The 13,465-nt window shown below is 44.8% G+C and overlaps 1 protein-coding gene and 1 long non-coding RNA gene across 5 annotated transcripts in view; one reads left to right on the top strand and one right to left on the bottom strand.

Annotated features, from left to right (window-relative positions):
• LOC131134656 (uncharacterized) overlaps positions 1 to 13,465 on the top strand; it is a 61,745-nt gene that overhangs the window by 601 nt on the left and 47,679 nt on the right. For 2 of the 3 annotated variants that reach the window (XR_009131441.1, XR_009131440.1), the window contains exons 2-3: positions 314 to 529; positions 681 to 836. This is a non-coding gene — a long non-coding RNA (uncharacterized LOC131134656). Of the gene's footprint in view, positions 1 to 313; positions 530 to 630; positions 837 to 13,465 lie in introns of all 3 variants that reach the window. The other variant, XR_009131442.1, reaches the window with a different exon arrangement.
• tmprss5 (transmembrane serine protease 5) lies at positions 59 to 7,166 on the bottom strand. Of its 2 annotated transcripts, XM_058080151.1 has the most exons (13): positions 6,579 to 7,166; positions 6,022 to 6,160; positions 5,724 to 5,813; positions 4,461 to 4,574; positions 3,968 to 4,103; positions 2,146 to 2,259; positions 2,021 to 2,064; positions 1,789 to 1,951; positions 1,475 to 1,659; positions 783 to 881; positions 555 to 697; positions 298 to 447; positions 59 to 192 (listed from the first exon to the last, which is right to left on the bottom strand). In XM_058080151.1, the coding sequence occupies exons 1-13, from the start codon at positions 6,579 to 6,581 to the stop codon at positions 184 to 186; spliced, it is 1,389 nt and encodes a 462-aa protein (XP_057936134.1). In that variant the 5' UTR covers positions 6,582 to 7,166; the 3' UTR covers positions 59 to 183. The 2 variants fall into 2 exon arrangements, with proteins under 2 accessions (XP_057936134.1, XP_057936135.1); XM_058080152.1 differs by lacking the exons at positions 6,022 to 6,160; positions 6,579 to 7,166 and having other exon boundaries at positions 4,461 to 4,594; positions 5,724 to 5,894.

Genomic DNA, 13,465 nt, shown 5'->3' with positions numbered 1-13,465 from the left:
AAGTGACATCTGGTGGTGAAGAGGGGAGCTACAACTCAGATGACGAGACTTTTTATTTGGTACATTCAAAGGAAGGGACAACATAACATGAATCGCGATGCGTTCAGGCTGATCTGAAAGTTGACATGAAATATGCTGTAAAAATGTGACTGCTGAATTGCCTCCCAGCTTGCATTTCTTGTCTCAGTGATTCTGTAAAATATTGCATTAGAAAGCAGGTCAAATGAGTGTTATAACATGTGACCCTGAAATGTAATGTACACAAATGATAACTGATAAACTGATATGTGACTCTACCTCCATCATCTCATAGATCCAGCCAAGAAATTCAGCCACTTTGGTGTAAACTCCAGGGTGGTTGGGCTCGGCGCAGCCATTGCCCCAGCTGACGACCCCCATTAACCTCCACACGTCATCCTGGCACACCAAAGGACCGCCACTGTCCCCCTACACCGATGTTGAATACCAATGTTGACAGATGGCTCCAGTCTTCATTCTGACCAACAACATTCCAAAACGTTTTTGCAAGGTATAGTCAGACTCGCACATCTCACCTGACACGCATCCACTTTCCCCTCCATGTATCCGGCGCAGAGCATCCTCGGTGTGATCTGTCCATTGTACATGCAGGAGCTGTTGCATTTGTTGGTGCTGATGATGGGAACGGGGGCCTCTTTCAGGATATCTGATGAGTGAACTAAGAGAGACAACACACGCCATGGCTGCTCTGCCGGTATGCTCGGAACGCAGGAACACAGGATGTGTGCAATCGCCAGTCGTACCGCCGTCAGGTTGTGTGTATCCCCAGCCAGAGATCCAGCACTGTGTACCTCCAGGTGGGTCGTAGTCGTACTTGGGCAAACAAACGGGCCTAACGGTGTCTAATGCAGGCGGGGAAGGGGGTACGGGAGGTTAAAATTTAGCAGAAAAGTGTCACGTCAACGCCTACATACAGTATGTGTCATTTTCATTGATGTTATTGTCCATTCTTTTACTACGCGTGGCAAGCATTGGAGGTTGATTTAGACGAGGATGAACCATTACTTCTTAAACCTCACATTGGCTTTATTTTGTTGTCATTTTGCACCCACAAATCCATAAAAGTGTCTTGGAGGTGGAAAACTTCATCATAATATTACATTATTCTCATAAAATGACAACTTTTTTCTTTTAATATTTTGATACTAGTTTTTTTTTAGAATGTGCCAAAAAAAAACAACAACTTCAGGCCACAAATGGCTCCCGGGCTGCACTTTGGACACCCTTGTATAGAATATTTCTATTGAATTGCGTGCAATGAGCTGTTAACTAATCTGCACGGCGAAAGCAAGGATGGTTTTTTAAGTTGCTTACATTTTAGCACTCAAGTTTATAGTACATTGATTTTGCATCTAAGCCTTGAGCGCAGGTTCAACTCCCTCCTGACAACACCATTGTTATTTTCCACGGCTAAGATCTCGCAGGAGGTTGCTACCTGAGAAATGAAGAGGTGTCCGCAGCTTCATCAAGGCGATGTCGCTGTCATGGCTCACGTGGTTGTAATTCTTGTTGTAGATGATCTTGTCCACGGCATGCCCCGTGTGCTCCGTCATGTTTGCAGAGTTTCGCATGACGAGACCGGTGTAGACCGCCCAGCTGGATACCTGAGGCAGCCTGTAGCTGACATTTCAAGAAATGAGCAGGAGTCAGAGCCTGAAAGGAACAATTGTCATCTGTGTTGTGTGGCATGACTTTTTTCCAGCCCGCTGCAGACTGACTCTGACCTTTTGGTGCTGCTAAAGTTCTTACTTGTGCACACAATGAGCAGCTGTTACTATCCATTGACTGGCGATGATGGAGCCTCCGCAGGTGTGGCGGTTGCCATAGGAGAGGCTGACCTGCCAGGGCCACCTACCCGGCGTGGCCTCGACTCCCCCAATTATCCTGGGCAGCTTGGCTCGTGTGCCGCACTCTGCAAGCGCAGCCATTCATTAGCGGGGATCACGTCGGACACGAATGACGTCGAGTTGAAAGTTCTCACCGAAACACTGCAAAGCGATAACCTTATCAGTGTTGCAGCTCCGCCTAAATGAAAGGGAACTAACTGATGATGGATAGTCCACGTTTCCATGCCGCAACTTTATCTTCATCGCTGTGAGACGTTACCTGAATTGCCACATGTTTTCCAGACTCCCCCCGTGTCCTGGGCTTATCTGGAAAAAGCCATCCGTATAATTAGGCCCGATGTCCGTCAGATTGACTCCTTTATGCTTGGTCAGCCTGGAATTACAGCAAATACAAATGCACAGTGACAACAACATCCTCATATTGTAGGCTTTCATTCAATCAACCTTACATTTACAGATGCATTTCAATGTATGCTTAAACTTTGTAACCATGCCAGATGTCTGGATGATTTTGGCCTTTTTTAGTGGATCGGAGGATAAGGAATCGAGTTTAGTGGGCTAGTGAGGTGTGTCGAGTCTAAAGCCAAGCTTGAGATCAGTAAAATATGACATATTTCAAAGATGAAAAGAGACAGTAGTTGCTGCAGGTGATTTTTTTTAAATAGATAAGGCTTGATATCGAAAAGTTGCATAATGTTGAGCTTGCAGAAATGAAAACACTAAGGATGTAGAATAATAATCAGTGTTAACTTGCAAATGTACACGCTCAGCACATTTCTGCCAGCAGTTCTCCCTTCCCCATTGGCGGTGGAAATGTTGGTTTTGGCAATGATAATATTTTTAAACACATAACGCTCCATAACAATTACGTGCTCTTCTTGTGTGAACTACATTTTTGCCCAAAAGCAGAATAATATGATGTGAAACGCCCCCTTTGAGGGCTTTGTTTTTGCAGCAGCAAACTAGTCCTACAGCTATAGCTAAAACTGCTCTAAGTCATCCCTCCTTTTTGTACAGATGAATGTGGTTGCACATTCTCCCTTTTTTGACCGATAAATGTAGTTTGAATGTTGTATTCTGGTGTTAAACATTACCAAGGTTTCAGATCATGACGTTTGGGCATTTGGATGTGAGCCCTGCAAGAAGTTTGGGATGTCTCTGAATGCCAGCTTTCAGAAGGCGTGGTAAAACTGTCCCTTTGTGATGTCACAGAGGGGTGGACTTCCTTATATGGGTGTCTCTGCCCTCCCCCAAGCTCTGCCTCCTTCCTTCCTTCCTCCTCATATCCGCCTTGGATATGACTTGCTAGCAAAGCCACATTTGTTTCCAATTCCTAAAGACACCACCATCAGGCACAAGTGGTTGGAGTTCCTGATTCCCTACCATAAAAAGAAATGCATTTTCATCTGTCGAGGGCATTTCACACAGGACTCACCACTATACCGTTTATCTACTACTATAAAGTTAGCGACACAAACCGGAAGTGTTTCTATGCACTTGGGAGTGTGACCAACCACAGCTTAGTAGGCATGTCTGGAGGCGGGCCTTTTAATACATTAAAACGGACCGTTTTTGCTGGAACCACGAAATCCAAAGACATACAGCTGAATAGGTGGAGATTCTGGAAGAACTAGAAAGCTTAGAGTGCTGGTTATTATGTGTAGCTGCTCTATAGAAAAATGAGCCTAATAGGTCCCCTTTCAATACATAATAAATGAAAAAAGGTCAACCAGGCCGGATAGATGGAGCTGTGATGTTGGCCAAATGTCATTACAATACTGCACCAAGTCCACATGACGAAGACCGAGTTTTCCTCCCCATTGGGGACAGTGAATGGCTGCTTTTTTGGTCAAATGTATGACAGACTGGGTGATTGAGGCACTGCGTGCATTAAGAGTGGAGGTCTAATGCTTCACCTTCTTGTTAGATGTTTCTACGTTCTCATTTTAACACGAACTGTGAGCCCATAATGAAGCCTCCAGGCAATTTGAAGCTTGAAAGGTAGGCTTGTGAGGCCGCGCACGACTGTCTTAAGAGCGGCGAGTTCAGTAATGAGATGGCACCGACAGGAGCAGACGTACCTCAGATAACCCAGCTGCCTGCACACCAGCGTTCCCAGAGAAGAGTTCCACCTTTCATAGCACACTGGCAACCAGCTGGGCAGCGTTCCCAGCTGGATCTCCAGCAGGGAGTTCTCTGGACTGATCCTGTAAAACACTGAACCTGATTGATTGAAAATCCCTCCCTTTGCAGGCCGACGTGTGATGAACCCTCCACCAGTGTAAATTGATTGAAGACAGCAGTAAAAGTGCTATATGCTAATGTGGTCAAGTAAGCACAGATAATTATGGCATGTTTCCATGCCCGTCAATGGCCAAGTCTCCTGAGTCAAAAGGAAAAAAATCAGCTTTTGAATGGTAATTTTCTACTCAAATTCACTTCAGAGCTGAAGCGTGACCCGCTTTGATGAAGAACCCTGGCTGCCCTTTTCTGCAGCTTCCTCTTTCTTCCTTATTAACAATGAAACAGAATCTTGCCTCCAATGACTAGCGTAAAAAGGGAGGTAACACAGACCTTTCCTGGGGTCGGAGATGGAAGTGTCCTCTGTCATGTTGCAAAATGGCGTCTCCTTTGTGTCCCCGAGTCCCACTGGACGATGAGAGGACGACGGCCTCAGGAGAAGCTTGACTATGTGTTGGGAGACATAGCTGGGTAGTCAGGAATGGACCAATGGTCATGAAAGGTTTCTTACACAAGGACAAAATGGCTAGTCAATTCTGCAATTCAATTACCGTAGATTGTAGGGTTGGGCGATATGGACCTGTACCCGATATTTTTAGGATGTATCACAATATGACCATATAAAACGATATCAAATTTTGATTCAGCAGAGTCTTGCATAAAAAGCTACAAACCTGAAGCCAGACAAACCGTCATGCCTGTGCTTGTCATGAAGGAATATGTAGTCACCCATGAAATGCCACCTGATATTTTACATGACACTCTTGCTTTGTTTAGGCAGAAATAGGGCAAACGGCGCTCTTATTTTGAAGGACGATCACGGAAGTGTGTGGAGAATGTGTAATTACAGCTAAGACGAGCTACTTGCACACAAGCTAACCCTGCTAGCTTCCACTTATGCTCTCTAAGATGAGGCTCGGCCAACTTTCGCTGGCGTTTATCGCCAATTCGACCTGTTTCGGCTGGGAGGGGATTGTGCGGTGTTTACAATGATTTTGTGCCATGACTGAGTAGTCTGCGGAGTAAATACTTGCATGCACGAACGTTCCTTTTTCTTCACGACAACAGCATCTCCTTCATTGTAGATACCCGCCATAGAACGCAGTCAACGACTCGGCTTATTTACGTTTTATCATGATACCGGTCATTTTCTTACCATGGCAAGTATCTATACCGGTATACCGGTACATAGAAAATATCACCCAATCCTAGTAGATCAAATTTACAAACAGTCAGCAATAAACATTATTGATTAGCTATTATTGATCGGTATTCGTATGCACCAGGTTTTGTTGTCTTCGGTTTTTGCCAAATATTAACCTAACATGCTAGTCGAGTGCACAAAGAAAGCGTCTTTTAGGATTGGGACAGTAGGGACAGATTCCGGTTATCATCATCCTTATGCGAGTGTGTAGGTGGTTTATTTGTAACGATGAGCAGCTCAGTTTCCCTCCTTTCATATATATATATATATATATATATATATATATATATATATATATATATATATATATATATATATATATATATATATATATATATATATTGTACAATTACACTCCCTGAAAAGCTGATTTCTTATTCAATTCCACTCACCTAAAAACCAGACCCCGACAGCCAAGCCTCCCAGGAGTCCAAGTGCACACACGGCTGCCAGCAGCCTCACCAACCTCTGAGCTAGAGTAACTGATTAATATTGCATAGCAGCTTAGAGATATTTCATGAGAAAACATCCATGTCATTCCGGTTGGTAAGGCCTTTTTTTCAGGCAAAGATATTAGGTACTCCTGCACCAATCGCTACATTGTCAGTACGCCATCAAAGTTGGCGCCCCATTAACTTTTAGCTGCTCCAGGTTGTTGGGTGGTGATCAGGCGTCGTGACAGGCACTTACTGTGAGGTGTGTTCTGAAAGCCTTTCAAGCAGCTCTGCACTCCCTGGCTTTGTTCCACCGTTGCTGCCGCCTCTGAGCGGAAGGGCTGGCTGATGGCAGCCGTGTTCTCAATCACTGATGATGTGTCTCCATCAGGACTCTGTCACAACGTCAGTCAGGCCATTATCATTAGCCCCTGTTCCTAATGATTTTATTGTTGTTCAGGTGGCAGCGTGAATATTTTTTATCGTATCGCAGGCCTACCGCTCCTTTGTAGCAGATGTTTTCTGTGATAAGCACATTGCCAGTATGAAGATGCTTGGAATGAAAGTAGCTCTATGTGCTAGGCAAACAATTTGATTCCCATTTCCATCGCCACCACCTGCTCTCTTGTGTAATTACAGCACTTAAGTGGAGCTAGTATGTTATTGTCACCACTGGAACCAGCGTGGAACTCAAAACAATAGAGTGCAGATTTGGTCATTCCACATGCACTTCCAATAGCAAGCATGCAAAATGTTTATCCTGATGCTGACAACAGTGGAATGGAAAGTGAGCGAGGAAGTCTATTTTCTTACCATTTTGTTTGCGTGCGCTGTCGCAAGTGAGTGCCCCCAATGTGCGCGCTCATCTGGAGTCCCGTGGCCGGGCTAGAGTGGACTGTGAGGCGGTTGTCCGGAGTTGGACCATTTAACAGAATGCAACTCTGGATTTTCCCTTCACAAAGAGACAATGAGGTCAGCAGAGGTGCAGTGAATGAGGCTGTTGTTGTCCATAGGAGGTGGGGTCATGAGGCCTCGGAGACCAAACTGAACCTGGTCTTTGTCAGGTACGGCGAGGTTGGGGCATCTCCAGAGATGCCTCCTAGCTGGATGTGTGAATGACACCGGCTTGCTTTGACAGCCAAGATGGCCGAGATGGCTTGACAGTTTGTAGGCTCAGAGGAAAGGTCGTGATGGGAAGTTGTTGAAAAGTCTCGTACCGCATCTGTGTCCGATCATTTGGCATCCAAAGCAATCGTCTCTCAGCACCCGACAACAAATAAAGTCTGCCAGCTGACAGATGAGACTTTCTGTGTGCTTTCAAACAGACTGTACCAAACTATTCCTTGTTTCAAATAACATTTCAAAGAGGGACCGTTGAGAATGATTACCGGCTGAGATGAGTAAGACCGGTACTTTGAAATGATGCACAGATCAAAGCTAGTCTTTTCTGAGGAGATTGCACTTTTACTGGAACGAAATTGGGCTGTGTTTGTGGTGTGTGTGGGCGGAGTCAGGACCTTCAGATGACCACCATCATTGCTTAAAATAACATTCCACTACCATTCACTTGTTTTTTTGGATAGAATTACCTTTAGTTGCAGAATTACCAAACAAGAAGCTGCAAGGCAGTACATACTAAGACGACCTTTCTTTGTAACGAGGGCCTGTTTATTTTTCAAATATGCCTCCAACCAATAAACGAGTCCCAGGGCCAGACATTGGACTTCTGGCTTTGGTAGCGAGATGTGTTCCATGTTCCTGTTCCCTGTTCCTGGCATTTAACCAAAGGGTGACCCATGCCAGTTCTGGGTTGGTCCTCACTGAAGGCTTTGTCAGATGGGTCAGATGGATCAGATCAGATAGATGTCAGATACTAGTTCTTAAATACCGAGAGGCTATCTGCCCCTTCAGATTGAATCTGTAAGATGGTTTCACAAGAGAGGAACCTGAAAGCTGAAGGCTCTGCCTCACATTCAGGGAATCTCCAGTAGGTCTGAATCGTGGGTTTAGGTAGTCCTAGTGGGCTGATAAGGCACTGCGAGTGCTTTCAGATACAATGGCGCTCGAACGGTTGGAGCTTTGGTGAGCGACAATTTTAATTTCCATTCTAGATTTTATAGATAGTGGTTTGCAACCGGGATATAAATCTTCCATGTATTCACTATACAGACCATTTTATTTTCACATGAATGGCACAAAACCTCAATTCTGCATTTGATCAACCTGAGCTGTGAGTATACCTACACCAATCCCTCCAGGAGCACCGCTGCTGCTAGCTGCAAACTCTTCAGATATCGGAATCTGAAGTTCATTGTGTGTACGATGGACGCTCGGTTACGTATTTAGAAGACTTCATATGTGGTGTGATATCTGGGGCTTGTTGTGTGAGCCTTTAAGGAGCGGGGTCTGGAACCGGATGTGGGTGACGTCAGCTTACTGAGTGTCAGCCGTCTCGAGAGCGGTGACTTTGCCGGAGAGTGACTGGCGTGAGTTGTGGCCGACAACAGCTCCTGTGTCCATGCGTGTTCTCTTTTTGTTAATAAAGCGACTGTCTCTCCTTAACCACAAATGCCATTAAAGTAGCATTGGTCAACATAACACCTATAGGTGTTGTGTTACACTAATGAGACAACAGCCACCACACGAAGTGTGCTGTCAATGCTAACATGTGAGCCTGTTATGTCTTATTTATGTCTAAAATTTCATATTTTCTATTAGTATATCTACTATATTGGGTAAAACACGTTTAAAAGTGACTATAGGGGTGCTATTTCATGGCTAGCGGACTCTTATAATGCTAAAAACAGTATTTTGAAGGTTGTAAATTGATTTTCTATGCTCCAACTACAAAACCATTCCACATTCCTACTTTGCAGAAATTCTCTTATCACAGTCGGGTATGGAACAAATTAACTGCGCTAAACAAGGGTTTATCCAACCAAGCACATCTCTGGTTTGTTCAACAAGCAGTACAACTACTCAACAAACTGCGGCCTTGCCTTCCATGACCAAATATGTCAAGGGTACACGCTGCATTTCTGCATTTGAAGTCATTAAAACAACACTATGTGTGTCCGTAAGTGACCGTATGTATGGCTTTGTGATTTTCCAATCAAAGATTGAACCCCCCCCAGGTGACCAGCAAAACAGCCAGCCAGCTAGCACGGACACCCTGACACTCTGACTGCGGGCTCCATCCATTTACGTAGCTCCCTCCCAGTACACTGTGAGCTGGCTGGCTGCAGACCAATTTGGCGCCACATCAGGCCCACTCAGAGGAAGGAAGTATTCCCCCCCTTGGTGTACTGAGATTTGATCTGCTGCGCTTCTCATCTCAAACATTACTGCATGGGCCTTTTTCGGCATCCAAACTTTAGAACATCAGTACAGTCTCAAGGTTCCCTTGCTCGCAAATCCCCCACGCCAGACTCTGACACACAGGAATGAGGAAAGCTGCTTTCAAGGCTGCTTGGAAGACGTACAGCTGGATTTTTTTTTGGTGACAGTCCATTGAGGCCACCAAGGCATTCAGAACACATTCACTGTTGAGGAGGTTGTGTTCAAGCTGAGCGAATATTACAACATCAGTCTGCACTTTATCCGAGGTTCTAAAAAGTCCTAAATATTGGTCATAACGTGAAGAAGAAAAAGCCTGAAATGAAAGTGCCTTTACGGAAACACCTGATACATTCAATGTGGAAAACCTCCCAACCTCAGCTGATTTCCAATGGAATCAGTCGGTCAATAACTGCCACATCTGCTACATTTCAGACGGTATTCAATTAGAGCATGGACTTTTCATTTCCTAAAAGTGTAGCTCAGCTTTGTAGTGTAAGGATGCCATCATGTGTTCATCATGTGGAGAGGAGGTTGGGATTGTACAGCATGTCGTCATCCTATGCTTACACTGCCACCTTGTGGTGCTTGGGAAAACAACCAGTGAGCTATGATGTCCGAGCGACTTTGCTGTTGAAGCTTCAAGTGACTGAAATAGTGAATGTTTTGATATTGTGTCAAGTACCACCTTTTAGTTGTCATACCCGATTGAACGTGTTAGGCAAACGTCTTCACTCTGCCATCTGACCGTGCGGTTCGAGGGCTCTGCTTCCCAGCAACGGTGACCAGTCCAAGTGCGACCGTGCCCTCGTCACGGCTAACATAAGCGGCTGTGTCTGTATTGAATGTGGCAGGTTGCATAAATTGCTGTCATGTTCAGACTTGAGTCAGGCTAATGACTGCGAGACCGGGGAGGAGCAGGCCTTCTCCCTACCAGATGGCGGGTATAATGTGTTTTTCCCCACTTTAGCTGCCCACCACGCTTGCTCTAATTAAACATAGGAAGATTACGCTAAACGCTGGCTCCTGCTCCAATCTGTTCTTGCGCCCAGCGTGTCCTTGGAGGGCTGACGGAGGTGAATGAGCAGCAGAGGTGATTGTCTTCTCGGTCAAAGTCGGCAAATAAAAACCTGTATACAGGTTTCGTCTTTGGCCGCTGATACTTCCATCCTCTAGGCTTGTGGTTTCGGGACGAGACAAGTAGCCTTTGAATCCACACCCATCACTGCCCTCCATTAAGATCAAGTGGTACAGGTCACATTTCAGCAAACATCATCTCCATGGACAATACTGGAGACTTTTTAAAATACTTTTTTATTCTGCATTTTTGATTTTCTTGTGAAAAACAGGTCTCATTCAGCCTACCTTGGTAGTAATTCAGAAATACATGATATGTACCACTGTTAAAAAAAGTCCCCCAATGTATTTCACATATTTTTACATTCATTCATTCATTTTCAACCGCTTTTCCTCACAAGGGTCGCGGGGGTGCTGGAGCCTATCCCAGCTGTCTTCGGGCGAGAGGCGGGGTACACCCTGGACTGGTGGCCAGCCAATCACAGAGCACATATAGACAAACAACCATTCACCCTCACATTCATACCTGTGGACAATTTGGAGTCGCCAATTAACCTAGCATGTTTTTTGGAATGTGGGAGGAAACCGGAGTACCCGGAGAAAACCCACGCATGCACGGGGAGACCATGCAAACTCCACACAGAGATGGCCGAGCGTGGAATTGAACCCTGGTCTCCTAGCTGTGAGGTCTGCGCGCTAACCACTCGACCGCCCATCATTTTTACATATAATTAGAAAAATATAAGAATAAGAAATATATATATACGTATATATATTGATCAGGGATGCTGTGTGAGGAGGAAAAGGCAGCACAATTCCAAGGTCCCCTAATTACCAAAAAATGGGTAATTACTCATGATATTTTGAATTAATTACTTAAAAAGTTTTTTTTTTTTTTCAATGGGCCCAGAATTTCTGGCTATTGGCTGATATGAAAAAAGGACTTAAACATGTTTGACTTAGTAATCATATCTTACTGAACATATCTCGTGCCGCCATCCTGAGCAGACTTTGGTGGCTTCCAAGTGAGAGAACAGCCGTCCAACCCGGCGTCTTCCACTGCTGACGAAGGCTGGTCATCTCCTTGATGAATTCATTTAACTGGGGGGGGGGGTTACTGGCTCAGCCTTCTGACTGCCACGCTCGTATGGGCAGGTGCTGTCTAGTGTTTTGGCCGCGTTAGCTGCCGTTTGACTGAGGATCACACTGCAAGCCTCAAACTCACCTGTCAAGTGTTTGTTCTTCAAATGGTGTATGCCCCCAATGCCCCAATGCCCCCACTCCTTCACATTTAAGAAACATCAACCTTATTATGTTCATGAATTTGGAATATTGGCCATCTCTGTATGGAGTTTGCATGTTCTCCCCATGCGTGGGGGGCTTTTCTCCGGGTACTCCGCTTTCCTCTCCCATTCCAAAAACATGTTAGCTTCATTGGCCACTCCAAATATTCCATATGTATGAATGTGGGTGGGAATGCTTGTTTGTCTATATGTGCTCTGTGATTAGCTGGCTACCAGTCCAGGGTGTATCCCGCCTCTCGCCCGAAGACAGCTGGGATAGGCTCCAGCACCTCCCCAACCCTCGTGAGGATAAGCGGTACAAAATGAAAGAATGAATGGTTGAATTGCACAAACTTTCTCTGCTATTACCGGGTAACTTTTACACACATTTTACTTTTAGTCACGGAGCGCAGACGCGCGGGGGGTTGTGTAAAATGTACCTTGAAATGACCCCCCCGGGTGAAACCTATATCATAGCAATATAAAACAGACTGCAAACGGTGCAGCCTGGATTGTGTGTGCTGTATATCGAGAAAAGACATTTTGCAATAAGTGCACCCCCAACCCGGAGGCTACTTTATGAGAGCCTGAAGTGATGGAGAAGGTGACCCAAGGACATGGCAACAGTCTTAAAGTCTCAGAGTGTCCGTCTGAAAAACATTGAGGAGATGCTGCCAGCGCTTGTAATTAAGAGGCCTGACTGAGCTTCATTCCCTGTTGGAGCTCGCCGTGCCGCACATGGCGCTTTGGGAGTCCCGCTAGACAAATATGAGCTCCTTCCACATCTGGATTAAGACACAGACCAGCTGTGGCCCCGGCACGGCGCCATAAGGGGTCAGCACGGAGCCTGGAGTGACTCCAGCTGTTTGCACGTGGGTCACATGACACAAATAAGCTACTGGGAAGGTTGGTGTCCGGAGCCAATAAAGAGTCAAGGGGATCAGCGGAATAGTCTGCTGGGATGATGGAGAAGTATAAACCCAGGGGTGGGCCTCGCTTAGTCCTGGTGCAGTTGGGACTGGTTCCTCTTTTTCACTCGTAAAAGTAGGCCCTCTTTTAATGAGTAATATTGTATATTGTATACTATTGTATATAGTATATTAGTATATATTAGTATATTAGTATATAGTATATTGGGTGTCTACTCAACTGCAGTGTGTGCCGGGCCTGTGAACGCAAGGGATGCAAATTCTGATAAAAGCTTAATTGTGCTTCATTAGCATATTTATTACAGCTGCTGTTGCTTTGTTTGTTTTTGGGCCATTGTTGAACAATTAAGCAGCTTTACATAGTCCTGCATCACATGCATCACGACATTATGGGACATCCCTTGGCGAAACCGTAGGCTAGGTGTGCCCACCACGCTGATAGCCCCACGTCAGAAACGTCACTCTGTAGACCAGGGGTCTCAAACACGCGGCCCGCGGGCCAAATGTGGCCCGCAGGACGCTAGTTTAGGCCCCCGCCTTGATATGAAAGTTTAAGTTAGTGCGCCCTGCGCAAGTTTGATATGGCTGCTGTAAAAATTATTATGTTTGATTAATGTTCATGTTAAAGGTTAAATAACTGATAATAGTTATCCTCCCTATCCGTGTGGAAGTGGTAAGATTTTGGCTATTTAAGTTTAAAGGAAATAACTTGAAGGCTACCGTTTAGGTTGCTAGCTCTCTAGTTTGCGAGTTAGCATGTGTCTCAAGACCCTGCAGTTGCGCAATATGTTGTAAATGAAAAGAGTATAAATGTGACTATAGTCGTGTTTTGTCATGTCTACAGGGCTCTAATAATGCTTTGTTCATTTTAGAAAAAAAAAAAATTGTCTACCCATCAACAATATGTGGTTTCTTAAGTTTTTATTATTTGCCGTTTTATTATTATTATTATATTTATTACTGATTGATTGATTTTCTTTATTCTTGATTTGTTAATTTATTTTTCATCTTATTTTGTGTAGAAAAATAAAAATTAAGATATTTGAGAACAGTGGAATGTTTTATCAGAGCTTTT

The sequence above is a fragment of the Doryrhamphus excisus genome, chromosome 8 (genome assembly GCF_030265055.1).
Source record: "Doryrhamphus excisus isolate RoL2022-K1 chromosome 8, RoL_Dexc_1.0, whole genome shotgun sequence".
Lineage (NCBI taxonomy): Eukaryota > Metazoa > Chordata > Actinopteri > Syngnathiformes > Syngnathidae > Doryrhamphus > Doryrhamphus excisus.
The sequence above is the reverse complement of the archived record's forward strand: the minus strand, read 5'-3'. Positions and strand labels throughout refer to the sequence as shown.